Source organism: Ranitomeya variabilis, chromosome 1 (genome assembly GCF_051348905.1).
Source record: "Ranitomeya variabilis isolate aRanVar5 chromosome 1, aRanVar5.hap1, whole genome shotgun sequence".
NCBI lineage: Eukaryota > Metazoa > Chordata > Amphibia > Anura > Dendrobatidae > Ranitomeya > Ranitomeya variabilis.
In genome coordinates this window covers 178,443,791-178,470,870 of record NC_135232.1, presented here as the reverse complement: position 1 = coordinate 178,470,870, position 27,080 = coordinate 178,443,791, and the positions used below count along the sequence as shown (strand labels likewise).

General features: G+C 43.4%; 1 protein-coding gene across 2 annotated transcripts in view; it reads right to left on the bottom strand.

Moving 5' to 3' along the window:
* Positions 1-27,080, bottom strand: part of DMXL1 (Dmx like 1) — a 189,355-nt gene that overhangs the window by 94,340 nt on the left and 67,935 nt on the right. For both annotated transcript variants that reach the window (XM_077290843.1, XM_077290848.1), the window contains exons 6-8: positions 24,169-24,235; positions 21,383-21,561; positions 9,445-9,634 (exon numbers count right to left, since the gene is read on the bottom strand). In XM_077290843.1, the coding sequence (XP_077146958.1) occupies positions 9,445-9,634; positions 21,383-21,561; positions 24,169-24,235 (436 nt within the window). The remainder of the gene's footprint in view (positions 1-9,444; positions 9,635-21,382; positions 21,562-24,168; positions 24,236-27,080) is intronic.

Sequence of the window (27,080 nt, the reverse complement as noted above, 5' to 3'; positions counted from 1 at the left end):
GAAAATGAAAATATTGAGGCTAAAAGAAACTTTGTGTGAAAAAAAGTACTTTTTCATTTTTTCAGATCAATTTGTGAAGCACCTGGGGGTTCAAAGTGCTCACTAAGCATCTAGATAAGCTCCTTGGGGGGGGTCTAGTTTCCAAAATGAGGTCACTTGTGGGGGAGCTCCAATGTTTAGGCACACAGGGGCTCTCCAAACATGACATGGTGTCCGCTAAAGATTGGAGCCAATTTTTCATTGAAAAAGTCAAATGGCGCTCCTTCCCTTCCGAGCCCTGTCGTGCGCCCAAACAGTGGTTCCCCCCCACATATGGGGTATCGGCATACTTAGGACAAATTGTACAATAACTTTTGGGGTCCAGTTTCTCTTTTTACCCTTGGGAAAATAAGAAAATTGTTGCTAAAAGATCATTTTTTGTGACTAAAAATTTAAATGTTCATTTTTTCCTTCCATGTTGCTTCTGCTGCTGTGAAGCACCTGAAGGGTTAATGAATGTGGTTTTGAGCACCTTGAGGGGTGCAGTTTTTAGAATGGTGCCACTTTGGGGTATTTTCAGCCATATAGACCCCTCAAACTGACTTCAAATGTGAGGTGGTCCCTAAAAATGGTTTTGTAAATTTCGTTGTAAAAAAATATAGTTCTTACCGATAACGGTATTTCTCTGAGCCTATGACGGCACCACGGAGAGAGGGGCTCCGCCCACCAAGGACAGGAAACCTACAGATAAAAAGGGCGGTACCTCTCTCCCGCATCAGTTGTTTACTAGAGAACAATGGGAGACTATGGAACAGCTTATTAGTTTCAATATTACTTAACTTAATTGAGATACCGCGTGACCTATCATAAAATAAACTATGGCACTATATTAACGTGCACACCCATGAGTGAAAGGAGGGAATGTACGGGTGCCGTCATGGGCTCAGAGAAATACCGTTATCGGTAAGAACTATATTTTTCTCTGTCGCCCATGACGGCACCACGGAGAGATTTCATAGATTTGTACATTCAGGGAGGGACCACCGCTTCCAGAACCCTTTACCGAAAGTAAGGTCCGAAGAGGAGATAAGGTCCAATCTATAGTGCCTATAGAATGTGGAAGGTGATGACCAAGTAGCAGCTCTACATATCTGGTCAATCGAAGCTCCGGCCTTCTCGCCCAAGAAGCTGCCACTGCTCTCGTTGAGTGAGCCTTGACCTCACCGGAAATAGACATTCCACTTGATGAGTATGATAGGCTGATAGCATCTGTGATCCATCTCGCCAGACTAGCTTTGGAGGCTTTTTTCCCCTTCCAGGGATCCTGAAAGCACACAAAGAGAGGCATCCTCCCTACTCTCTCTGGTGGCTTCTAAGTACTACGTGAAGCATTTCCTGTCCTGACATCTAGTGTATGCAATGATTCCTCCTCCCTATTTTTAGGGTTAAGACAAAAGGAGGGAAGAGATATCTCTTGAGTTCTGTGGAACCGGGATGCCACCTTCAGGAGGTATGCAGGATCTATTTTGAGAGTAACACTATCCTCTAAAAACCGTGTATGAGGAGGGTTAGAAGATAGTGCCTGTATGTCGCTTATTCTACGAGCAGATGAGAGGGCGACGAGCAGGGATGTTTTGAGGGATAGGAGTTTTAATGGGATATCCTCTAAGGCAGAGGTCCCCAACCGCCGGTCCGCGGACCAGGACCGGGCCGTTGGGGTTTTTCAGCCGGTCCGCGGCGCCCCTGTTCAGCGGTCACGTGGGACCGCTCATTAGAGAAATGAATAGGCGGCTCCACCTCCCATAGGGGCGGAGCCGCATAATTCATTTCTCTAATCAGCGGTGCCGGTGACCGCTGACAGAGGAAGAGGCTGCGGCACCGAAGACCAGCTGTCCGGGGGAAGGAGCGGCACGCCGGGAGCAGGTAAGTATCGCATATTTACGTGTCCTCGTTCCACACGCCGGGCGCCGATCCATCTTCCCGGCGTCTCTCCTCACTGACTGCAGGCAGAGGGCGCGATGACGCATATAGTGTGCGCGCCGCCCTCTGCCTGATCAGTCAGTGCAGAGAGACGCCGGGAAGATGGCGCCGAGGAGCTGCAAGCAAGACAGGTGAGTATGTGTTTTATTATTTTTATTGCAGCAGCAGCAGCACAGCTATGGGGCAATAATGGACGGTGCAGAGCACTATATGGCACAGCTATGGGGCAATAATGGTGCAGAGCACTATATGGCACAGCTATGGGGCAATGGTGCAGAGCACTGTATGGCACAGCTATGGGGCAATGGTGCAGAGCACTATATGGCACAGCTATGGGGCAATAATGGTGCAGAGCACTATATGGCACAGCTATGGGGCAATAATGGTGCAGAGCACTGTATGGCACAGCTATGGGGCAATTATGAACGGTGCAGAGCACTATATGGCACAGCTATGGGGCAATAATGAACGGTGCAGAGCACTATATGGCACAGCTATGGGGCAATAATGAACGGTGCAGAGCACTATATGGCACAGCTATGGGGCAATTATGAACGGTGCAGAGCACTGTATGGCACAGCTATGGGGCAATAATAAACGGTGCAGAGCACTGTATGGCACAGCTATGGGGCAATAATGGTGCAGAGCACTATATGGCACAGCTATGGGGCAATAATGGTGCAAAGCACCAGGGAAACAAGCATGGTGCTCCCACTCATTCTGAACCTATGGTAAGTTGAATCACATTCTCATTATAAATGTCATAATTATATGATAAGTATGCACTAAGCTCCATCCCTCCATAACCCCACCCCCATATGACCAAAGCCCCGCCCCTGCCCCACCCCCACCGGGCCATGGAAAACTGGTCTTGCTTAAAGCCGGTCCCTGGTGCAAAAAAGGTTGGGGACCTCTGCTCTAAGGGTTTGAAGGGCGGTTTAGACAGGGTTTTTGAGGACCAAAAATAAATCCCATTGAAGGGAACTTTTACTGGAAGTGGCCTCGAACTACCTGCTGCCCTGATGAACCTGGGAACCCACCGATTCATAAAGTGATGTTTTAAGGGACAGATTCCCAGAGAAGCCTCTGACCGGGGTTCAAAAGGAGGTTTGGATAGGGATATAAGATCCAAGTTTAAATTCCAAGGAGGAGTAAACCGAGAGGGGATGGGTCTAGACCTGGCCAACGCTTTGATGAACCTGGATATCTCCGATACCCAGCCGGGTTGTAATTGTACAGGGCCTTTAAAGACTTGAACTTTTAAAGTATTTGTGGCTAGCCCCTGTTCCAATTCCTTGCAGAAACTCTAAGACAGCTGTTATTGGAAACTCCCTCTTCTAACTTGGAACCTGAAAGGAAGTTCCTCCAGGTTCCCCCCCCCTGCCCCCCCCCCCCCCCCAGCAGTGTGGTGGTTCCTATATGGTCTACTCCCCTCCTGGAAACATTCACAATCAATATTATGGCTAATATTCTGAGGAGATGCACCAGAGAATTCTGGGTGACCAGCCTTTTGACCATTTCCACATATTAGGGCTCAGAGTACCGGCCCCCGACCACCTGCTCTATATTTCCACGAGGAGGGGACTTGGAGAAGCAACATGTGCCTGTTCAGACTGGATTACCCAGTCATGCACCGCGGCGTCTGCTTGCGTCATAAGGGCGCGCTCTCACCCCGCGCGTGCCACTAGCCTCCGGTCCTGGACTGCGGGAAGATCAAACCAATAACTGTTAGTACATGGATAATGGCAGAGCATTAGGATGTACACACATTACTCACCCAGGAGATCACGTCTATTCCGAATCCTTAAGTGTCTAAACCCCAAACAAGGGTTGGATATTATTGCAACTAAGGAATACACAATCCGGCAGGTGATATTTCCTAACATTACCAGAGTTGACCTCTCATTAGAAATGCTGAAAGGGAAACGTGGATCATCGCTCCTATTTTACTGACATTACACACATATACATATCCTAAAAGGCAAGCTTGTCAGTGTTACTCAGCCATGGAGGGAGTAGCCTTACTCTATGGCTAGAGAAAAACAGGATTCTTCCCACCAGAGAGGTGCTGATTCGCCACAAGGTGCCAAAGGCAGACATGCCGTCCCTGGTAACCATAGTACAATAGACTTATGGGACGAGAATCTGTCTACTGGATGTTAATCAAGGAAGCCAGCCTGATTGTCACATGTGGAATTGGTAAGGATTTTTTCCTTCCACCTCTTGGTATTTTCTGCTCCCAGGACAGTAGTATGTCCCTTTATAGCTTGAGAAAAACTGTTCCATACGGAAGAACTGCTAATTTACTCAGCCAATTCAAGCCAAGCTCAGCTAAGCCCTGTTGTAAAGAATGAATCAACAGAAGTTGGAACTGGGTACAAAACCACTAGGACTCTATAAGCCAGAGTTGGGGCCCAAGAAAAAATGTGAAATGGTAGACCCACAATATACCTTGTGTGTGGCTGCATAACCTAAATCAGAAGGTCTAACCCAGAGCCAAAAAAGAAAACACCAAGCTCGAAGTACTAGGAAGCACAGAGGTACTATGATACTAATGATACCCCGAGGCACAGGGGCACTGAAGCGATAAGATGCCCGTAAGCACACATTTTGATGCATGGAGGGGCTATTGATGCAATGTGAAGCAAAAAAACACAATGAAGCACCACGATGCAATATAATGCAATCAGGGTGGATTGATTTAAATCACGCCGATTTAAATCATGATTTAAATCACGATTTAAATCAAAAGATTTTTTTCTATTTAAATCGGATCGATTTAAATCATGATTTTAATCATGATTTAAATCACTGATTTAAATCAAAAGGTTTTTTTTAATATAAATCACGATTAAAATGAGAAGTGAGAGCAGTGCGCATGTGCGCCCATAGTTACACGGACGAAACTAGGGGCAACGATCTAACGCCAGGGTGAGGGGGGGACCCCAAAGTAAGTAAAAATCTTTTTTGTTTTACTATATGGCAATAGGTAGGTGTTTAAAAGCAGCATGTCTTAATTGTATAAACTATTAATAGCCTCCACATTTTGTTCATACTGCCCCTTTAATTCCACACTTCTAGCTTGGTTTCACTTTTGGTTTAGTTTCTTTTTCCATTCAGTTGACATGCCCAAACTTGTTGGATAGTCAGCATCCTACAGAAACCTCTGGAAGAGCATGGCATTGTGAATGTTACACATATACAGCCTTTATTCTACTGAGTTAAACAACTCAGCTTTATCTCATGATGGAAGAACCTTTGGATGGTAAAATATTTTCCTCAAAAAGCAGTTTATTGAAAAAAATCCGATTTAAATCAAAAAAATCCGATTTAAATCAAAAAAATCCGATTTTTTTGATTTTTTTAAAAAAACATTGATTTTTATCCACCCTGAATGCAATACAATGCATAAAGGCAATATGAAGCACTAAGATGCGACATGATGCAATACGATGCAACATGATGCACAGAGGCACTGTGAACTATGATGCACAGAGGCAATATGAAACACTATAATACAAAATGAAGCACAGAGGCACTATGATGCAATATGATACACAGAGGCACTCGATATGATGCATAGAGGCACTAAGATGCAACATGATGCACAGAGGCACTCAATATGATGCATAAAAGCACAATGATGCAATATAAAGCAGAGGTACTCAATATGATGCATAAAGGCACTATAATGCAACATGCTGCACAGCGGCACTCAATATGATGCATAGAGGCACTGATGCAATATGAAGCACAGATGCACTCAATATGATGCATAAAGGCACTATGATGCAACATGATGCACAGAGGCTCTCAATATGATACGTAGAGGCACAATAATGCAATATGAAGCACAGAGGCACTCAGTATGATGCATAGATGCACTATGATACAATATGACACCCAGAGGCACTCAGTATGCATAGAGGCACCATGATGCAATACAACGCGCAGAGGCACTCAATATGATGCCTAGAGGTACTATGATGCAACATGATACATAGAGGCATGCAATATAATGCATAAAAGCACTATGATGCAATATGATACACAGAGACATGCCATATAATGCATAGAGGCACCATGATGCAATATGATGCACAGAGGCACTTAGTATGATGCATAGAGGCACCATGATACCATATGACGCACAGAGGCACTCAGTAAGATGCATAGAGGCACCATGCCGCAATATGATGCACAGAGGCACGCAATATAAGGCATAGAGGCACCATGATGTAATATGATACGTAGAGGCATGTAATATAATGCATAGAAGCACTATGATGCGACATGATACAGGGACACACGACATAATGCAAAGAAGCAATATGATACACAGACACGCAATATAATGCAAAGAGGCACCATGACACGCAGGGGCACTCGGTAAGATGCATAGAGGCTCTAAGATGCAATATGACAAACAGAGGCACTCAATACGATGCATAGAGGAAGCATGATGCAACGTGTTGCACTCAATATAATGCATAAAAGTATCATGATGCCGTATGATAAGGGGCAGCACGGTGGCTTAGTGGCCAGCACTGCAGCCCGGCCTCCTCCCACACCCCAAAGACACACCGATAGGGAATTCAGACTGTGAGCCCCACTGGGGACAGCGATGACAATGTCTGCAAAGCGCTGCGTAATATGTTAGCGCTATACAAAAATAAAGACCATTATTATTATTATATGATGTTCAGCCACACACAATATAAAGCATAGAGCTACAGTCATGCTTGAAAACCGGCCCATAGTTACAAGCAAAAGAGCAATCTCTCAGAGATACGGATAAGCCTCCACTTTGAATAGTATATCTCGTTGGTCAGACTGACCCCACCCGAAGGAGCTAACTAATGAGTCACAGCTGAAGGGCAGTCTTCATGGAGGCAAAGTGCTCCATTAACACTATATGTCCTCCCAATGCATAGAGTAGTTAAGTTGCAAAGAAAAGTGAGACACTTGTTTATCAGACCCCGCCAAAAAAAAAGAAAGTGAAAACCATGCTTCCAAAGGTCACTTTGAAGTCTAATCATAAGGTTCTGCGCAGACAAGACATGCAACTAACTTAAGGCAAATCATGAGATGTGGCCTGGACATATGGCCTTATTATAGCCTAGAGGTCCAAGGTCTGGCTGTGTATATGTGAAAACATACCTCACATATGAAGCTCTAGCACAGCTTTGCACAAAGGCATGAGCTATCAACAGAACATTCCACCATGCACTTACCTGTGCTGGCTCCATACCTGCTAAAAAACAGGGGGAGCTGGTGACGCCGAGAGCCCATCATGAGGGGAAGCGGCGTCCCATCAGGAGTGCTGCATTGCTGTCAATGATTTTCTCTCCCCCATGAGGTCCAGGCCTGGCAACTGAAGTAGGCTCAGCTCTGGTGTTTCCCTGGAGAAGATTCTGGGAGAGGCAGCATGCGTTTTTTTTTGTTTTTTTTCCCCCTTGCACACCGGGGGCCCTGGCTTTTGCAGATTGCAGGCTTACGCTTCAGGGGGGAGAGCGCAACTCTCCCCGTAACCACAGAGGGACCCCCCTGTATGTTTATCGGTGCTGCGGCATCTTTTTTTTTGTGGCTAGTGCTACGGTTTGCGCTGCGGCCTGTGCCGCGGCTCGTGCTGCGGTTCCTTTACCGACGGATTACTGAAGCAGCCTCTTTTTATGCGGCGATACCTGCCGCTTGATTCAATTATGCGCCTGCGCAGAAGCGCCTCTTCCGGCGCCTGCGTAGAAACGCTGTCTGCCGGCGCCTGCGGAGTGTGCCATTATCGCTCTTTCCAACGTGCAGTTTCAAGATGGTGCCGCACATGACCCGCTGCCCACCAGAGCTCCCGGTCTCTTTGCAGCCTGCCCCAACGCGCGGTCCTTGCACGCCGGTCGGCTATGCAGTGTGCAGGCTGACGCTTCCAAAGGGAGAGCCGCGCCGCTCCTCCCGCAACCACAGAGGGACCCCCCTGGATGTTGCCGCTGCTGCATCTTACCTAGGGAGGTGACCGCGAACTCCATGTCACCTCCCCCGCACACCCTAGAAGCCCACTAGCCCCAGTGGTGGCGCTTCGGGTGACAACACCAGCCGAGGCAGAGGGACCCCAGCTGCCTGAGTCGGACTGATTGGCCCCGGAATCCCACGACGATCTTCCTTCTGGTAAGTCTGTAGGTCTCCCATCAAGGACAGGAAACCAACTGATGCGGGAGAGAGGTACCGCCCTTTTTATCTGTAGGTTTCCTGTCCTTGGTGGGCGGATCCCCTCTCTCCGTGGTGCCGTCATGGGCGACAGAGAAATGAGAAATCGCTGGTCAAATTTTAACCCTTATAACTTCCTAGCAAAAAAAATGTTGTTTCCAAAATTGTGCTGATGTAAAGTAGAAATGTGGGTAATGTTATTTATTAACTATTTTGTGTCACATAAGTCTCTCGTTTAACAGAATAAAAATTCAAAATTTGAAACAAATTTCCATATTTTTTTTCACAAATAAACGCAAAAATTATCAACCTAAATTTACCACTAACATGAAGCCCAATATGTCACGAAAAAAAAATCTCAGAACCGCTAGGATCCGTTGAAGCGTTCCTGAGTTATTACCTCATAAAGGGACACTGGTCAGAATTGCAAAAAATGGCCAGGTCATTAAGGTCAAAATAGGCTGGGTCATGAAGGGGTTAATGTACTTGTGCTGTGAGTGCATCATGCAAGTATAAATAAGTCCAGCAAACCTAGATTTCGGGGAGTTGCGGCAACTTGCTGGTCGCAATGTGACTACATTCACTGTCACTATTCTAGTGTGATCTAAAGCCACTTGATGTACTAATATGGAAGTCCTGTATGCCATTGTCCAGGACTATGAAGATGAATCAACGCGTCGTACAAGAGGTTGGTTGGGGAACTGATGAGCTGACAGAGGTGCCCCGTCCCGCCATCTAACCACTTAGAGGACAGTTCCCTATTGCCCAGTACTTCTAAAGCATTACATTGCGGGGATCTCTCCACTTCCTGCAGTTACAGGAGCCACATTTTGTATATCACCCATGTTCCTGGCGCTGAACTGACAGGCAGGATGTATATATCTGTCATAGAGAAAAACGTAACCCCCCCCACAAATATTTCCATCATGGAGCAGTGAGGGATTACATCAGATTAGTGGGGTAGGACTCCCTGCACTGTGCGATGCCCCCTTCATTGTTTACCAGGCACATTTATTCCCCTTAATTGCAAAACAACTTCACTTACTACACGGTGCTCCATCTCCACAGTTTGGTGGTGGTAATAGCGCTAGCTTTTGATGTTGTGGAAAATAATATATCATTTGTAGTGATCTTCTTAACATACTACATTGGTGTCTACAGAATAAAAATGTACCAATATGCTCTGGCACACCACTATAAGGCGGCCACTTATAGGTTAATTTGCCATTAAAACCAGTTAATAAAGATTACATGGTTACAGGTTACGACGTCAATAACTGCAGTCCTCACCTCCAGTGCACTCTGTACACGCTCTTTACTTGATGGATTTCTTTTGAAGTTATTATTCAAGCTGTCGGGCTCAATGTTTTGGCTAAATCCGTCCCCACATAATAGGCTGTCGTTAGGCAGCAAAGTCTCTGACCAGAGCCGGCAGACATTGTCCTTGCAGCAGGTGAGAAGAACATTACATACAGAACCTCTGTAAGGGAAAAAAAAAATACTATCATGGAACAGAGTATAAGACAGTAGAATAAAACTTGAGATTGAGAAACTTGAGATCCACACCCATATGGTATGTGCTGAAGTTTGTATCCTCTATGTTACAAGTTTGTGAACAAAGAAACCTTTTTTTCATGGATTCGGTGAAGCTGGACATTTTCTTCTTTTAGAATAAAACGTCACATTGGGATGATGATGCTCCTGGTGTTCAGCACTGCAAAAATCTAGAAGTGCTGAGCAGAATACAATGAGCACTGCCTCTCCTTTACACATCAGTGTGGCTCTGCCACAGTTCCCTCCACCTCTCTCCAGGCCTCATTCAGATACAAGTTGTCATGCTGCTAATCTGTGTTTTTACGTCCACAAAAGAATGAAAACATAAAAAGGCGACATCTTTAGGCTGTGTGCACACGTTGTGTTTTTTTCGCTATAAAAACACATAAAATGCATTCATTATGCATCCCATCATTTAGAATGCATTCCGCAATTTTTGTGCACATGATGCGTTTTTTTCTGCAAAAAAAAAACGCATCGCGGTAAAAAAAAAACAGCATGTTCATTAATTTTGCAGATTTTTTGTGCTTTTCTCGCTAATTAATGCATTGGGAAGCTCAGGAAAAAAAGCGTCAAAAACGCGCAAAAAAACGCAAAAAAAAGCATGCAGATTTCTTGCAGAAAATGTCCGGTTTTGCTCAGGAAATTTCTGCAAGAAATCCTGAACGTGTGCACATAGCCTTATTGTTTGATACATATATATATAAAAAAAAAACACCAAAATGAATAAGTCTAAGGGTCACCGGAAACCTCCACTAGCGCACTAATACCTACAGGTGCAATCCAGCCTTTGTAATGGGTGCGAGAAAGGTCGTATGTTTTTAAATCTTTATTTTTTATGGTATGGAGGTAGGGGCTTATGAGAAAATCACTGATGGTAAAAATTGATACTGACCAAACACAGAAGAAAATCTTATCCAAAACACTGATGGAAACGGTTTTGTTTTTTTTCCCCGCATACGAGAAAAAAAGCAATGTTTGAATGAGGTGTGTTACACAGAAAACCTCTGACATTAAAGTACAATGTGCAGTAACGCTTCACTCAGAAATCTACTGCTTTTTCCCTCTGGTACTTTCATCAGCGTAGTGAATCCGATTTTCATCAGTGTGTCAGTTTTTACTATCAGTGATACATCAGTTGTTCACGTATGCATAAAAATAAATAAATCTTAGCGGTTTCTGAAACTTCTCCTGAGGTGAAGCACTGACAGCACAAGGATGCCATCAGTGTGATGTCGGAGATGTTCAAGGACCAGTACCTTGCATTGGTAAATTTGATCTGTGACTTGGATCGATAACCGACATGTGTCCAATTTCTTTTTGCAGACTCGGGCACCACAGGCTGGAACAGACGCATGCTCTAACCCAATTGTTCTCATTAAAGTTATAGAACTACAGTATACAATTGGCGGAATTAGAAGATTGGTGGAGATTTCCTAATGGTTTGGTCACAAGTGGGAGATTTGTAACTGAAAACGTATGAGCTTACTCTGTGCATCTTATGTGCATGATACAGAGAAAAAAAGACATTCACACCGATCTCCAGTGACAGAAATGTCTGTAAAAAATTTATTTAATGCACTTAGAATAGATCATGAAAGTGTAAAGTACAATACTTAACATTAAACGCGAAGAGTATGGGGATAAGGGATAACTTCCTGATCACTGGAGGTGAGACGGCTGGGACCCACTCTGATCTGGAGAATGGGGCTCTGAAGAGTTCACCTGAAGGAAGTGGAGGTCGAGCATGCACCTTTCCTCCATTCCTTCTCAATGGGCTAGACTCGCAATCTCCGGCATGCCCATCGAGAATGGAATGGACGAGCAACCTCTGCTTTATACAGATGGGACTCAGAAGAGCTATATTATCGGAATCAGTTGGGGGCCCAGTGGTCGGACACCCAACAATCGAGAAGGTATCCTCTAGCTTATGAATAAGGGGAAACTTATAAACTAGGTACATAGACTAAACATTAGAAGGCCTATACTTAAAGGGGTTGTCTAGTCAAAACTGATAAGTCTGTAGTCATTCTGTGTGACTACAGACTTATGAATCCCCCTACGACACACGCACTTTGGTCTTTGGGAATTCACCGGTTTCAGACCCAGGAACAGAGGGTATGCATGAGTTATACATAGCCCAGACTAGTGGAGTATATACAGGCATGGCCAAAAGTATTGACACCCCTGCAATTCTGTCAGATAATATCAGTTTCTACATGAAAATGATTGCAAACACAAATTCTTTGGTATTATTATCTTCATTTACTTTGTCTTAAATGAAAAAACACAAAAGAGAATGAAGCAAAACATTGATCATTTCACACAAAACTACAAAAATGGGCCAGACAAAAGTATTGGCACCCTCAGCCTAATACTTGGTTGCACAACCTTTAGCCAAAATAATTGCGACCAACCACTTCCGGGAACCATCAGTGAGTTTCTTACAATGCTCTCCTCGAATTTTAGACCATTCTTCTTTGGCAAACTGCTCCAGGTCCCAGATATTTGAAGGGTGCCTTCTCCAAACTGCCATTTTTAGATCTCTCCACAGGTGTTCTATGGGATTCAGGTCTGGACTCATTGCTGGCCACCTTAGAAGTCTCCAGTGCTTTCTCTCAAACCATTTTCTAGTGCTTTTTGAAGTGTGTTTTGGGTCAATATCCTGCTGGAAGACTCATGACCTCTGAGGGAGACCCAGCTATCTCACACTGGGCCCTACATTATGCTGCAAAATTTGTTGGTAGTCTTCAGACTTCATAATGCCATGCACACGGTCAAGCAGTCCAGTGCCAGAGGCAGCAAAGCAACCCCAAAACATCAGGGAACCTCCGCCATGTTTGACTGTAGGGACCGTGTTCTTGTCTTTGAATGCCTCTTTTTTTCTCCTGTAAACTCTATGTTGATGCCTTTGCCCAAAAAGCTCTACTTTTGTCTCATCTAACCAGAGAACATTCTTCCAAAATGTTTTAGGCTTTTTCAGGTAAGTTTTGGCAAACTCCAGCCTGGCTTTTTTATGTCTTGGGGTAAGAAGTGGGGTCTTCCTGGGTCTCCTACCATATAGTCCCTTTTCATTCAGACGTTGATACTGTTGTACCCTCGGACTGCAGGGCAGCTTGAACTTGTTTGGATGTTAGTCGAGGTTCTGTATCCAACATCCGCACAATCTTGCGTTGAAATCTCTTGTCAATTTTTCTTTTCCGTCCACATCTAGGGAGGTTAGCCACAGTGCCATGGGCTTTAAACTTCTTGATGACACTGCGCACGGTAGACACAGGAACATTCAGGTCTGTGGAGATGGACTTGTAGCCTTGAGATTGCTCATGCTTCCTCACAATTTGGTTTCTCAAATCCTCAGACAGTTCTTTGGTCTTCTTTCTTTTCTCCATGCTCAATGTGGTGCACACAAGGACACAGGACAGAGGTTGAGTCAACTTTAATCCAGGTCAACTGGCTGCAAGTGTGATTTAGTTATTGCCAACACCTGTTAGGTGCCACAGGTAAGTTACAGGTGCTGTTAATTACACAAATTAGAGAAGCATCACATGATTTTTCCAACAGTGCCAATACTTTTGTCCACCCCTTTTTTATGTTTGGTGTGGAATTATATCCAATTTGGCTTTAGGACAATTCTTTTAGTGTTTTTTCATTTAAGACAAATTAAATGAAGATAATAATACCAAAGAATTTGTGTTTGCAATCATTTTCAGGAAGAAACTGAGTATTATCTGACAGAATTGCAGGGGTGTCAATACTTTTGGCCATGACTGTATAATAATAATAATCTTTATTTATATATAGCGCTAACATATTCCACAGCGCTTTAAAGTTTGCCCACATTATCATCGCTGTCCCCAATGGGTCTCACAATCTAGAAATGTATGTATGTATGTATGTATGTAGGTAGATACAGCTCTGGCAAAAATTAAAAGACCACTGCAAAATGTTCAGTTAGTCTGATATTTCTCTTTATAGGTATATTTTTGAGTAAAATAAAATTGTTCTTTTAGTCTATAAACTTCTGTCAACATGTCTTCAAAGTTCCAAGCAATAAACTTTGTAGTTTTTCTCTGACAAAAATGGTCAACACAAATACAAAACAAAACAGTGCTTTCAGACCTCAAATAATGAAAAGAAAACAAGTTAATAATCATATAGAAACAACAATACTAAGGTTTTACCTCAGGAAGAGTTCAGAAATCAATATTTTGTGGTATAACCATGATTTGTAATCACAGCTTTCATGCGTCTTGACATGCTTCCCACCAGTCTTTCACACTGCTTCTGGTGCAAAAATGTAAGCAGTTCTTCTTTGTTTGATGGCTTGTGACTATCCATCATCCTCTTGATTACATTCCAGAGGTTTTCAATGGGGCTCAGGTCTGGAGATTGGGCTGCCCATGACAGGGTTCTGATGTGGTGGTCTTTTAATTTTTGCCAGAGCTGTACAAACATGCATACATACACATACATGTATATATAATAACAAAGGCCATAGAGACCCTGAAGGACAAAGCCTGCAAAAACTTCTATGCCATTCGAAGGAAACTATACCATCTGAATCCGCTAGTGAGGGTCTGGTTAAAGATCTTCAATGCCATAATCACCCCAATCCTCCAGTATGGCAGTGAAGTCTGGGGCCCTCACACATACCCAGACTGGTCAAAGTGGGATTCTAGCCCAACAGAAATACTCCACCTGCAATTCTGTAAACACCTTCTCCAGGTCCGTCGGAGCACCACTGACAGTGCCTGTCGGGCTGAGTTGGGCAGATTCCCACTGCACCTAGCAGTCCTGAAGAGGGCGCTGTCCTAGCAGGCTCACCTACAGAGTAGCAACCCAAGCTCCCATCACCATAAAGTCATGCTACATATAGGTGGTACCCACAAACTCAGACCTTCGGAACAGCTCAACCAAACCCAACCTGACCGAACAGTCAACCAAAGCAATCTGACAAAAGCCAGAATCAGGAAGATGGTGGGACGGTAGGTATGGTCAGTGACTGGAAGAACAAGATCACCATATCACAGAAACTGACCATGTACCAGAATCTACAGAAATATTACAGACTGGCTCCATATCTGGAGAAGCTTTCGTACCCCAGAGACCGCCAGATCCTGAGCCGGTATAGACTCTGTACTCACAATCTGATTGGCTGGCACAGACATAGCTACAAGCCCAGGGAAGACAGACTGTGCCTACACTATGACCTGGAGAATGAGACCCACTTCCTGCTACACTGCACCAAATTTTCAGCAGTGAGGGACATTCACTTCAGTAGACTATTAGATCTCTTTCCAGATTTCAGCGGAGCGCAGTATGTGAGCACATACCATAGACTGCGAGAAAGACAACCATGATATGCCATGGGCTTCCTTAGCCTCCACCCTGTGCCCCATCCATCGTTTCTACAGTTCCCACCCATTGTCCCTACTCTCTACTGTACACGTGCTTTGACAAAACTAATGTTCATTTGGTCCTGCCAATAAAGCTTCTTTGAAATTGAAAAGTGTGTGTGTGTGTGTATACACACACACACACACACACACACACACACACACACACACACACACACACACACACACACACACACACACATACACATACACACAGGTGCTTCTCACAAAATTATAATATCAAAAAGTTAATTTATTTCAGTTCTTCAAGACAAAAAGTGAAACTCATATTAAATAGTAATTACAAACAGAGTGATCTATTTCAAGTGTTTATTTCTGTTAATGTTGATTAATTACGGCTTACAGCCAATGAAAACCCAAAAGTTATTATCTCAGTAAATTAGAATAATTAACAAAAACACCTGCAAAGGCTTCTTAAGCATTTAAAAAGGTCCCTTATTCTGTTTCAGTAGGCTACACAATCATGGGGAAGACTTTTGACTTGACAGATGTCCAGAAGGCAGCCATTGACACACTCCACAAGGTGGGTAAGCCACAAAAGGTCATTGCTAAAGAAGCTGGCTATTCACAGAGTGCTGTATCCAAGCATATTAATGGAAAGTTGAGTGGAAGGTAAAAGTGTGGTAGAAAAAGTGCACAAGCAACCGGGATAACCGCAGCCTTGAAAGAATTGTTATGAAAAGGCCATTCAAAAATTTGGGAGAAATTCACAAGGAGTGGACTGCTGCTGGAGTCATTGCTTGAAGAGCCACCATACACAGATGTATCCAGGACACGGGCTACAAGTGTCGCATTCCTTATGTTAAGCCACTCATGACCAATAGACAATGCCAGAAGCGTCTTACCTGGGCCAAGGAGAAAAAGAACTGGACTGTTGCTCAGTGGTCCGCGGTGTTGTTTTCAGATTAAAGTAAATTTTGCATTTCATTTTGAAATCAAGGTCCCAGAGTCTGGAGGAAGAGTGGAGGCACACACAATCCAAGCTGCTTGAGGTCTAGTGTGAAGTTTCCACAATCAGTGATGGTTTGGGGAGCCATGTCATCTGCTGGTGTAGGTCCACTGTGTTTTATCAAGACCAAAGTCAGCATAGAAATCTACCAGGAAATTTTAGAGCACTTCATGCTTCCCTCTGCCGACAAGCTTTTTGGACATGGAAATTTCATTCTCCAGCAGGACTTGGCACCTGTCCACACTGCCAAAATTGTCAATACCTAGTTTAAAAACAACAGTATCACTGTGCTTGATTGGCCAGCAAACTCGCCTGACCTTAACCCCATAGAGAATCTATGGGGTATTATCAAGAGGAAGATGAGACACCAGACCCAACAATGAGGATGAGCTGAAGGCTGCTATCAAAGCAACCTGGGCTTCCATCAAAGCAACATGGGTTTCCATAACACCTCAGCAATGCCACAGGCTGATCGCCTCCATGCAGCGCCGCATTGATGCAGTAATTGATGCAAAAGGAGCCTCGACCAATTATTGAGTGCATTTACTGAACATACATTTCAGTAGGCCAACAGTTTGGATTGTGAAATCATTTTTCAAGCTGGTATTATAAAGTATTCTAATTTACTGATATAATGACTTTTGGATTTTCACTAACTGTAGCTATAATCATCAACATTAACAGAAATAAACACTTGAAATAGATCACTGTTTATAATGACTATATATATGTTTACAGTATTAAAGAACTGAAATAAATTAACATTCTGATAACATTCTAATTTTGTTGGAAGCACCTGTATGTATGCATGTGTGTATGTATATATATATATATATATCTATATCTATATATCTATCTATATATATATATATATATGTATATATATATATATATATATATATATATATATATATATATATATATATATATATATATATATATATATATATATATATATATCTATATCTATATATATACAGTGCCTAAAAGTAGTATTCAACCCCCTGTAGATTTAGCAGGTTTAATAAGATGCAAATAAGTTAGAGTCTTCAAACTTCAAACAAGAGCAGAATTTATTAACAGGTGCATAAATCTTACAAACCAAAAAGTTTTGTTGCTCAGTTAAATTTTTATAAATTTTAAACATAAAAGTGTGGGTCAATTATTATTCAACCCCTAGGTTTAATATTTTGTGGAATAACTTTTGTTTGCAATTACAGCTAATAATCGTCTTTTATAAGACCTGATCAGGCTGGCACAGGTCTCTGGAGTTATCTTGGCCCACTCCTCCATGCAGTTCTTCTCCAAGTTATCTAGGTTCTTTGGGTGTCTCATGTGGACTTTAATCTTGAGCTCCTTCCACAAGTTTTCAATTGGGTTAAGGTCAGGAGACTGACTAGGCCACTGCAACACCTTGATTTTTTGCCTCTTGAACCAGGCCTTGGTTTTCTTGGCTGTGTGCTTTGGGTCGTTGTCTTGTTGGAAGATGAAATGACGACCCATCTTAAGATCCTTGATGGAGGAGCGGAGGTTCTTGGCCAAAATCTCCAGGTAGGCCGTGCTATCCATCTTCCCATGGATGCGGACCAGATGGCCAGGCCCCTTGGCTGAGAAACAGCCCCACAGCATGATGCTGCCACCACCATGCTTGACTGTATGGATGGTATTCTTGGGGTCGTATGCAGTGCCATCCAGTCTCCAAACGTCACGTGTGTGGTTGGCACCAAAGATCTCGATCTTGGTCTCATCAGACCAGAGAACCTTGAACCAGTCAGTCTCAGAGTCCTCCAAGTGATCATGAGCAAACTGTAGACGAGCCTTGACATGACGCTTTGAAAGTAAAGGTACCTTACGGGCTCGTCTGGAATGGAGACCATTGCGGTGGAGTACGTTACTTATGGTATTGACTGAAACCAATGTCCCCACTGCCATGAGATCTTCCCGGAGCTCCTTCCTTGTTGTCCTTGGGTTAGCCTTGACTCTTCGGACAAGCCTGGCCTCGGCACGGGAGGAAACTTTCAAAGGCTGTCCAGGCCGTGGAAGGCTAACAGTAGTTCCATAAGCCTTCCCCTTCCGGATGATGCTCCCAACAGTGGAGACAGGTAGGCCCAACTCCTTGGAAAGGGTTTTGTACCCCTTGCCAGCCTTGTGACCCTCCACGATCTTGTCTCTGATGGCCTTGGAATGCTCCTTTGTCTTTCCCATGTTGACCATGTATGAGTGCTTTTCACAAGTTTGTGGAGGGTTTTAAATAGTCAGAAAAGGCTGGAAAAAGAGATAATTAATCCCAACATGTGAAGCTCATTGTTCTTTGTGCCTGAACTACTTCTTAATACTGTAGGGGAACCAAACAGAATTCTGTTGGGTTGAGGGGTTGAATAATAAATGACCCTCTGAAAAGACTTTTCACAATCTAAAAAACAAAATAAACAAAGAAATAACATTCTTTTTTGCTGCAGTGCATTTCACACTTCCAGGCTGATCTACAGTCCAAATGTCACAATGCCAAGTTAATTCCAAATGTGTAAACCTGCTAAATCTGCAGGGGGTTGAATACTACTTGTAGGCACTGTAATATATATATATATATATATATATATATATATATATATATATATATATATATATATATACACACACACTCTTCTGGAGAGGGCTGCAGAAACCACTGTGGGGGATGAGGACACACCAGAGGACTGAAATCAGCTCCCTGCTGCTGTCCCCTGTAGTGAGCTCTCCTCCCTTAGCCTCTTCTCTGTCTGTACTTGGTTAGTATTTTACATCAGTATTTGTAAGACAAAGTCAGGAGTTAAAGGGAACCTGTCACCACGTTTTTGGAAGATGGGATAAAAATAGCGTTAAATAGGGGCAGAGGTGGGCGTTACATTAGTGTGTGTGTTATGCGTTTATTACCCACCTAAGTTGCCGAAATAACTTTGCAAAGTCTCCGTTTTCGCCTGTCAATCAGGCTGGTCAGGTCGCATGGGCGTTGTCTTCCCCCAGATTTGGCGTAGTTTTCCGTTGGTGGCGTAGTGGTGTGCGCATGCCCAAAGTCCGGAATCCTCTTCCAGGGGATTTAAAATAGCGCGGTGTTCGTTATTGCATTGGTGATCGGTGGGCGCGGCCATCTTCCTTTGGCCGCGCGTGCGCAGAAGCGGCGCTCTGCTGGCCGCGGCTTCAGGAAAATGGCCGCCGCGATATCCATCTGCGCACGCGCGGCATCCCGCGGCCATTTTCCTGAAGCCGCGGCCAGCAGAGCGCCGCTTCTGCGCACGCGCGGCCAAAGGAAGATGGCCGCGCCCACCGATCACCAATGCAATAACGAACACCGCGCTATTTTAAATCCCCTGGAAGAGGATTCCGGACTTTGGGCATGCGCACACCACTACGCCACCAACGGAAAACTACGCCAAATCTGGGTGAAGACACCACGCCCATGTGACCTGACCAGCCTGATTGACAGGCGAAAACGGAGACTTTGCAAAGTTATTTCGGCAACTTAGGTGGGTAATAAACGCATAACACACACACTAATGTAACGCCCACCTCTGCCCCTATTTAACGCTATTTTTATCCCATCTTCCAAAAACGTGGTGACAGGTTCCCTTTAAACAGTCCGAGAAAAAGTAAAACAGAAACATGGCACCACTTCTGCATTTTTCACCCACTCCTGGTTTTCGCTTACAAATACTGATGTAGAATACTGATCAAATACTGAATGTGTGCATGTGGCCTTAGCCAGGCTCTAACTCCACCATTGTATTGAGTAGGCTATGTGGCTCAGGCCCCATGACTACAGGTGAATACTCACCATCGGGATGCGCCCTGCAGGGGTACAAAGACGGCAGCCAGGGAGAGCTCTCACCAGTCTGGTGGGGAGGAAAGGGTTCATTGACCAGCGCCTTTCTTCCTGCATGACACGCCCCCTTCTTCAATTCCTGCAGGCTGCGCACCGCTCTCTCCCTGGCTATGGGTGTCCACATGATTGTGAGAGGGGCCCGGTGTCAAGCAGCATGGGGCCCCCCTCTCCCTTCTCCCGTAATCTTGACCGAGTGGACGGATAGCGTCTGAATGATCTGCCGCTATGGGCAGTACGCCCCCTCCTCTCCACCTTTGAGCTCTGGTGCAGTTGCACCAGCAGTATGTCTGCACCCACCTGCTTAAGATAATCGATTTGTGGTAATAAGAATCATACCTGCTCCGATTACAAGGATAGCGCTAAAGTGAAAAAAGAATTAACTTAATTACCAGTTCCCATTAGGCATCTGTATTTTTATGGTGTTAAGCCATGTTCACACTAACATATGTTAACAAAACTGTACCAAGAGGCAACACATTTCAAAATGTGGCACCTGGTGAAATCAGGTGATTTTTCACCATGAAGTTGTGGCATACTAGGCATTTTTCCCTGCAGTGGAAATGTAACATTACATGGCAACCATTCAGAGTAGTAGATAAAGACCAATCCCTTAGAAGGGGTTTTCCAAGAAAAACAATGTTTATCCAAAAAACTTCAACTGCTACCAAACAGTTATCAAAATACCAAAGAGAGATTTACTTACCTTCCTCTGCTAAAGAGACAGCTCTTCACCGCTTCGGCTGGTTTCAGACTTGCGTTCGGCAGGGCTGCGGATGAAAGCCTAATTCCTCCATTAAGCAACGCCCACTGCCGCACCTCTTCCTTCAGCTCCGCCTACGTCTGCATGCATCCTGCGTACCCTATCTTTAACATTGGGTACGCAGGCCATGTAGATGTATGCAGATGCCTCCGCATGCGTCCTTTTTGACGTTGCGCTTAACTGCGTCGAACGCGTCAAAACGACGCATGCGGACATAGGCGGAGCTAAAGGAAAAGGTGTGGCAGTGGGCGGGGCTTAACGAAGGAAGGCGGCTTTCATCCACAGCCCTGCCGAACGCTAGTGTGAAACTAGCCTTACTTAGTCAGACGGCTGCAATGTAACGACTGCAGCCAATCACCAGGCTCAGCATTGATACCAATGTAGTTGGCACAAGATCCCCTGGGCCAATTTTTGGCTGCATTGATCCCATCAGCTGTAATTGTGATGTCTTTGCTGCAGACCATCAATAAAGACCACAGAACTAGTGGAGAGCAGGAACTGCAGCGAGGAGGGCAAGTAAAAGTTAGGTATTTGTGTAATAGTTTGCTAACAGTTGAAGCTTATGAGTTACAAAATGTAAGTTTCTGAAAACCCTTTTAATAAAAGTGTGATATTGCTTATTATTAACATTGCTTTTCCTGTGTAACTGACAGTCAGCCATTGCTGCAGGTTCTATAACGTGCACTGACCGTGGCATGAATTTACTTGTCTTTCTCCAGGAAAACCCAGTTACTGCTCGAGGATGAGCAAGGTAGATAAATGAGAATTCCACCTCTCCTTCACCTTCCTTTTCTGGACTGGTAACTGGAGATGAAACAGCTGAGTGCCAGTTTTCAGTATTGTACCAGACCTTTACAAGGCAGTCATCCTGTGAAAACAGGCAGATAAAGAACATTCAGGTGAAGTATGAAAATAAAACCTGAAGACAACTGAACAATATCCAGAAAACCATACAACTCGTAGGCCGTGAGCTTCGTACTGCCCCCGAGCCTTCAGAGAAAAAGAAAGCACACTGAAGCTGGTACTTTCTAATGATATGATTCTCTGATACTTGGACATCCTAAAACATAAAATCAATTTCCAAGAATATGAGATCAAAGGTGAGAACTTTTCCTGCTGCCTTCATAGCTAATGAAGCATACAGCAATACATCCTGGAAGCAAAAATCAATGCTTAACTTGTGAACACACCACAATGTGACCTCTGAACACGGCTCTTTGGGGACTTAAAGTTTATGCATCACCAAAAAACTACCCAAGTTCATGTTAAAATTTGTTTTTAATTGCATTTTTTTCCATTTTCCATGTCGTTAGCTTTCAATTTTTACTCGAGCCACAAAAGCTTACATTAGGCTGATACCTACTGTTCTGTAGAGATCACTTCAGCAATCACCTCATCATCACAGGCAAGATGCATTCACCTAACAGAAATGCCTAAATAATTATGTTCTAAATGTATTTGTTTTTGACTGTGTCTTTCTATTTTTATTTACAAGTTATAAATTGAGAAAAAAAATATCAAAAAGATTAGAAAGGAGAGGAGTTTAGACACTAGTAGAGGAAAGTAGAGGTTTTTAATATCAGACAGCGTAGGACCATACCAATCAGGGTCACCTTGCTGACGGTGGGATGGCTTTTATAATATTTTTGATTGAGAACAGTGTTACCAAGAACCCTGTGTTATTAAAATGCACTTTTGCTTTTAATTTATTAGTTACAGCAGGGTTTACTTCATTTTGCTTCTTGTAGGTTTTTTATTGGTAGAAAAAAGTAAAGAACAGAAAGCAAAAGTACATATGACACAAAGTTAAAAATGGTGACAATTTTATAGGACTTTGTTTCAAATATAAAGTATACATTTAAATTTGATAAGAATTGTTCTTTTTTTCAACCTTGCAATTGCTTAAGAGATCCTGTTGAAATAAATTCTGGTGTATCTAGTGAACGTTGAAGCCTACACAGGTCAAGATGGCAAGCAGCATAACTACACTTTTTACAGGGTTATGGAGGCAACATTATCGACTTTAAAAGTTCTAAAGCACCAATTGACTATGTGGTCAGGTGAATGACGGAGGGGACATCATCCCATTGATCAAAGGACTCATCCGCCAATCGTTGGAAAAGACATCACGACATCCAGGTCCAGCACAGAGCACAAGAGCAGTGGTGCTGGAGCGGTAAATATCACTTGTATGTTTTATAATGGTCGAGTCCTACAGAAAAAGGAATAATAGGACCCACCATTTATTCTTTCCCTATTAAGTGAACTTACATAAATTGTATTTTGTAGCTATATTTTACCTTTTATTAACCATAGCTTTCATCATCAGAGTTTGGATAATTAGTACTTTACAATTGGTTACTTTTGTATATCTAAGTAAAGCATTTGTTTCTCTTTTGCAGGCGATGATGCACCCTGTCTGATTAATTTGAAATAAAGCCTACATTTCTTCTCGTTACTGGTCCTCAGGCGGGTTCCCACACATCTGAAGAAGCAGGAAGGTGAGCTGAAGGTGTACTTATTATTGTCGCTCTATAAATAAATGTTACTAAAATGAACAAGGCTGTTTACACAAAATTATTTATAGAAGACAGACAATAAAGGAGCACACAGACTGGAACACTTACCGGTATGTGCAGCTACTGCCTGGCATATACTACATCACACTGATATCATAAAAGATTCATGCCAAAATCAAAATCCCCTTTCAAGAAAAGTAAATTGATAACATGCCCTGCCACGGGTATACTTTATCCAATGATTCAACATTTTATGTGTTTCCAAACTAAAGACGAAACCCTTATGTGAACAGGGTTGTAAAGATGCCCACACATTAAACTAAAGTTGTTGAAAATTGACAATTTTAACAAGACTTTGACCGGAATATTTTAACAACGAACAATCGTATTTGCCGAGAATTTGCAAAGAATATTCCCAGATAGATTGTCCTTCACCCTCGGCCATTAAACACATTTGGCAATAGTAACGACAGAGCAAAAACAGGTAGGTCTGAACGGATGCAAAGATTGGAAGGCAGGCATCCATTCATTGGCTGTTCACCCAACATCACACAGGGAGAATGGCTGAATGGGGCAGACACAGCACCCAAAGTGGCTAATGACTACTTTCCAAATCATGTGAACATTAGCCATCATTGGATGGCGGAGTTTTGGGAGTGTGTAGCCAGCTTTCCTGTTTGGTTTTAACCCATCCAGGCATCATAATTAAACCACCATTATTATGAGGATTTGTTAACCTTCAACTGTACTTTCTACATGTGTCCCTCCTCAGCTAAAAAAAAAAGAAGTCAGGTACAGTTCCTAAAGCCACTTTTTTGATAAAATTTGGATCTCACTCCACCTTTGAAAAGCCCCACCCCACAAACATATGCAAAAACTTCACTGTGAACAATACATTATAGTCCCAACTTGTCTTAATAATCTCTTACCAAGATACAAAATAAGGAAACACTCACCTTCCCAGCTGTGGCAAAAAATTCTCCGTCTGGTGAAAACTTCATAAGATGGACTGAAAAAGCGGTTCTGTAAAGAAACACATTTTTGATGAGTATCAGATAAAGCTTTGCCTCCAAAGCAAGCAAATACATTTGTGAAGACCCAGTGGACTAGCGATTCACATACCTTTTACCAAAAGAGAACAGAAGTTTCATCTCTTGGAGAGTCCCTTACCAAAGCATTTCCTAGTTTATAGTCATTGAGACAGATGATTTATCGCCTTCTCTTACATCAAACACCATTGAGGTTATTCTGGTGTAAGAGCGGTCACCTTTGTATTAAGGATGCACAGAGTATTTGCACAAGGTGCAGGACATCTTCCATTCTGGAGTGGTTTTTTTTTCACTCACTAAACTTGGGTGCATTTCATATATACAGATGTGAACATCATTAAAGGGAATGTGTTACCAGCTAATTGCTATGCAATCTGACAACAGCCTAATGTAGGAGCAGAGAGCCCAATTACAGCGATTTGTCACTTACCAGGCTTTGTTTTGCTGAATCAGTAGTTTATCAGCAGAGACAACGAGTCCAATCCCTCCCCAGCACTGATTAGCAGCTCTCTGTCACTATACAATACACACAAAGGTGTGCTGTGGGTCGGGTTATAACCAGCTCAGCTCTGCCAGATCTGCAGTAGAGAAGTCTCTGACTATCATTATTGACCCCGTAAACTAAGTGATACATCCCATGAATCAGGGTCTCTGTCCCTACCTCACAACGCTGTAAGATTACATGCTCACAGATCCCTTAAAAGGAGGCCTATCACTGGTACATAGATGGCCATTTTATTTAAAGAGAATTTCCCACCATATAAAAATGGACAGTTTCTGGCTTATTCACACTACTCTCCAAGAATAGTTCAGATTATTCTTTGCAAAACTCGACCATACGGTTCAAGAAATAAAGGCCTTTTTATTTGGTGATAATTTTTATGGTCTTTATCACAAGATAATAATGCAGGGCTGCAACAGATGCACCCCCAGGGAATCCTGTAAGTCACACCGCCTTGTAAGGAACATAAATATATTGAGGCTAATATCTTGAGAGCTGTGTGACTAATCAAATAAATAAATAAAAGACAAAAGAAACAGAATACTTAGGAAAGCAGCGGGAATAAAAACTGCAAAAACTGTCCACTTTTGACCTGGTATAAAAGAAAAGGCAACCACATACTAAAGACTTTACTTTTTTAAAAAATTTTTTAGACAGATTTAGAAAAGAAAACTGTCCCTAAAATGACTCTAAAGGATCTGATTTTCTAACAAATGTTAGGTTCGACCTTCCAGGCTACAGGAGACAAGTGTGCTGTGCAGGTTCCTACACTCCTCCTCGGCAGCACTTGCAGTCAGACTGTGAGATCGTGCAAGTCATCGGGAGGCCGCGCTGTTCTGACTAGCACTGTTTGGTGACAGTATAGCTGCATTCTGTTATACAGTTTGTCATGATACCAAATCATTACACTTCTGCCATCCATGAAAAACAGAACAGGTAGAAATAGAGAGGTATACGTGCATTGCAAGTTTAGTAATACATTATTTAACACAGGAGCCTATTGGGGATGAAGTGGAAGCAGATGGCATAAATGGAGGCACCCACTAAGTGTACATTTTTATCTGTTTTTTTACCCACTGTACATGACTACATTACGAGGAATCAAAATATAAAATTTGTTTGAACATTATTATTATTTTGAGACTCCCTCCTTCATCCTTCAGACCTACTACTAGCCAGAGATGACTGGACATCATGCAATCAGATTTGGTTATTGTGAATGAGCCAAATTCAAATGGATCTTAATGTGCGCAATCATAATACCGAAGAAAAAAAACACTCATTTGTTTACTTTACAACTTACAAGCTCTATAGGGAGCCGTCGTTCGAAAGTTTAGGGCCACTTAGAAATTTCCTTATTTTTTAAATAAAAGCAGTTTTTACATAGTGGAATGTGTTGAGAACAATAAAACCTAAAAATGATAAACGTAAATCATAACTAATATCCCACGGAGGTCTGGAGTTGGAATGATGTTCAAAATCAAAGTGGAAAATGAATTTACAGGCTGATCGAACTTCAGTGGAAATGCCTTAAGACAAGGAAATGATGCTCAGTAGTGTGTGTGACCTCCACGTGCCTGTATGATCTCCCTACAACGCCTGAGCATGCTTCTGATGAGGCGGCGGATGGTCTCCTGAGGGATCTCCTCCCAGACCTGGACTAAATCATCCACCAACTCCTGGACAGTCTGTGGTGCAACGTGAAGTTGGTGGATGGTGCGAGACATGATGTCCCAGATGTGTTCAATCGGATTCAGGTCTAGGGAACGGGCGGGCCAGTCCATAGCTTCAATGCCTTCATCTTGCAGGAACTGCTGACACACTCCAGCCACATGAGGTCTGGCATTGTCCTGCATTAGGAGGAACCCAGGGCCAACCGCACCTGCATAAGGTCTCACAAGGGGTCTGAGGATCTTTTCTCGGTACCTAATGGCAGTCGGATACCTCTGGTTAGCACACGGATGGCTGTGCGGCCCTCCAAAGAAATGCCACCCCACACCATTACTGACCCAGTGCCAAACCGGTCATGCTGAAGGATGTTGCAGGCGGCAGTTCGCTCTCCACGGCGTCTCCAGTCACGTCTGTCACATGTGTTCAGTGTGAACCTGCTTTCATCTGTGAAGAGCACAGGGCACCAGTGGCGAATTTGCCTATCCTGGTGTTCTGTGGCAAATGCCAAGCGTCCTGCACGGTGTTGGGCTGTAAGCACAACCCCCATCTGTGGACGTTGGGCACTCAGACCATCCTCATGGAGTCGATTTCTAACCGTTTGTGCAGACTAATACATATTTGTGGCCTGCTGGAGGTCATTTTGCAG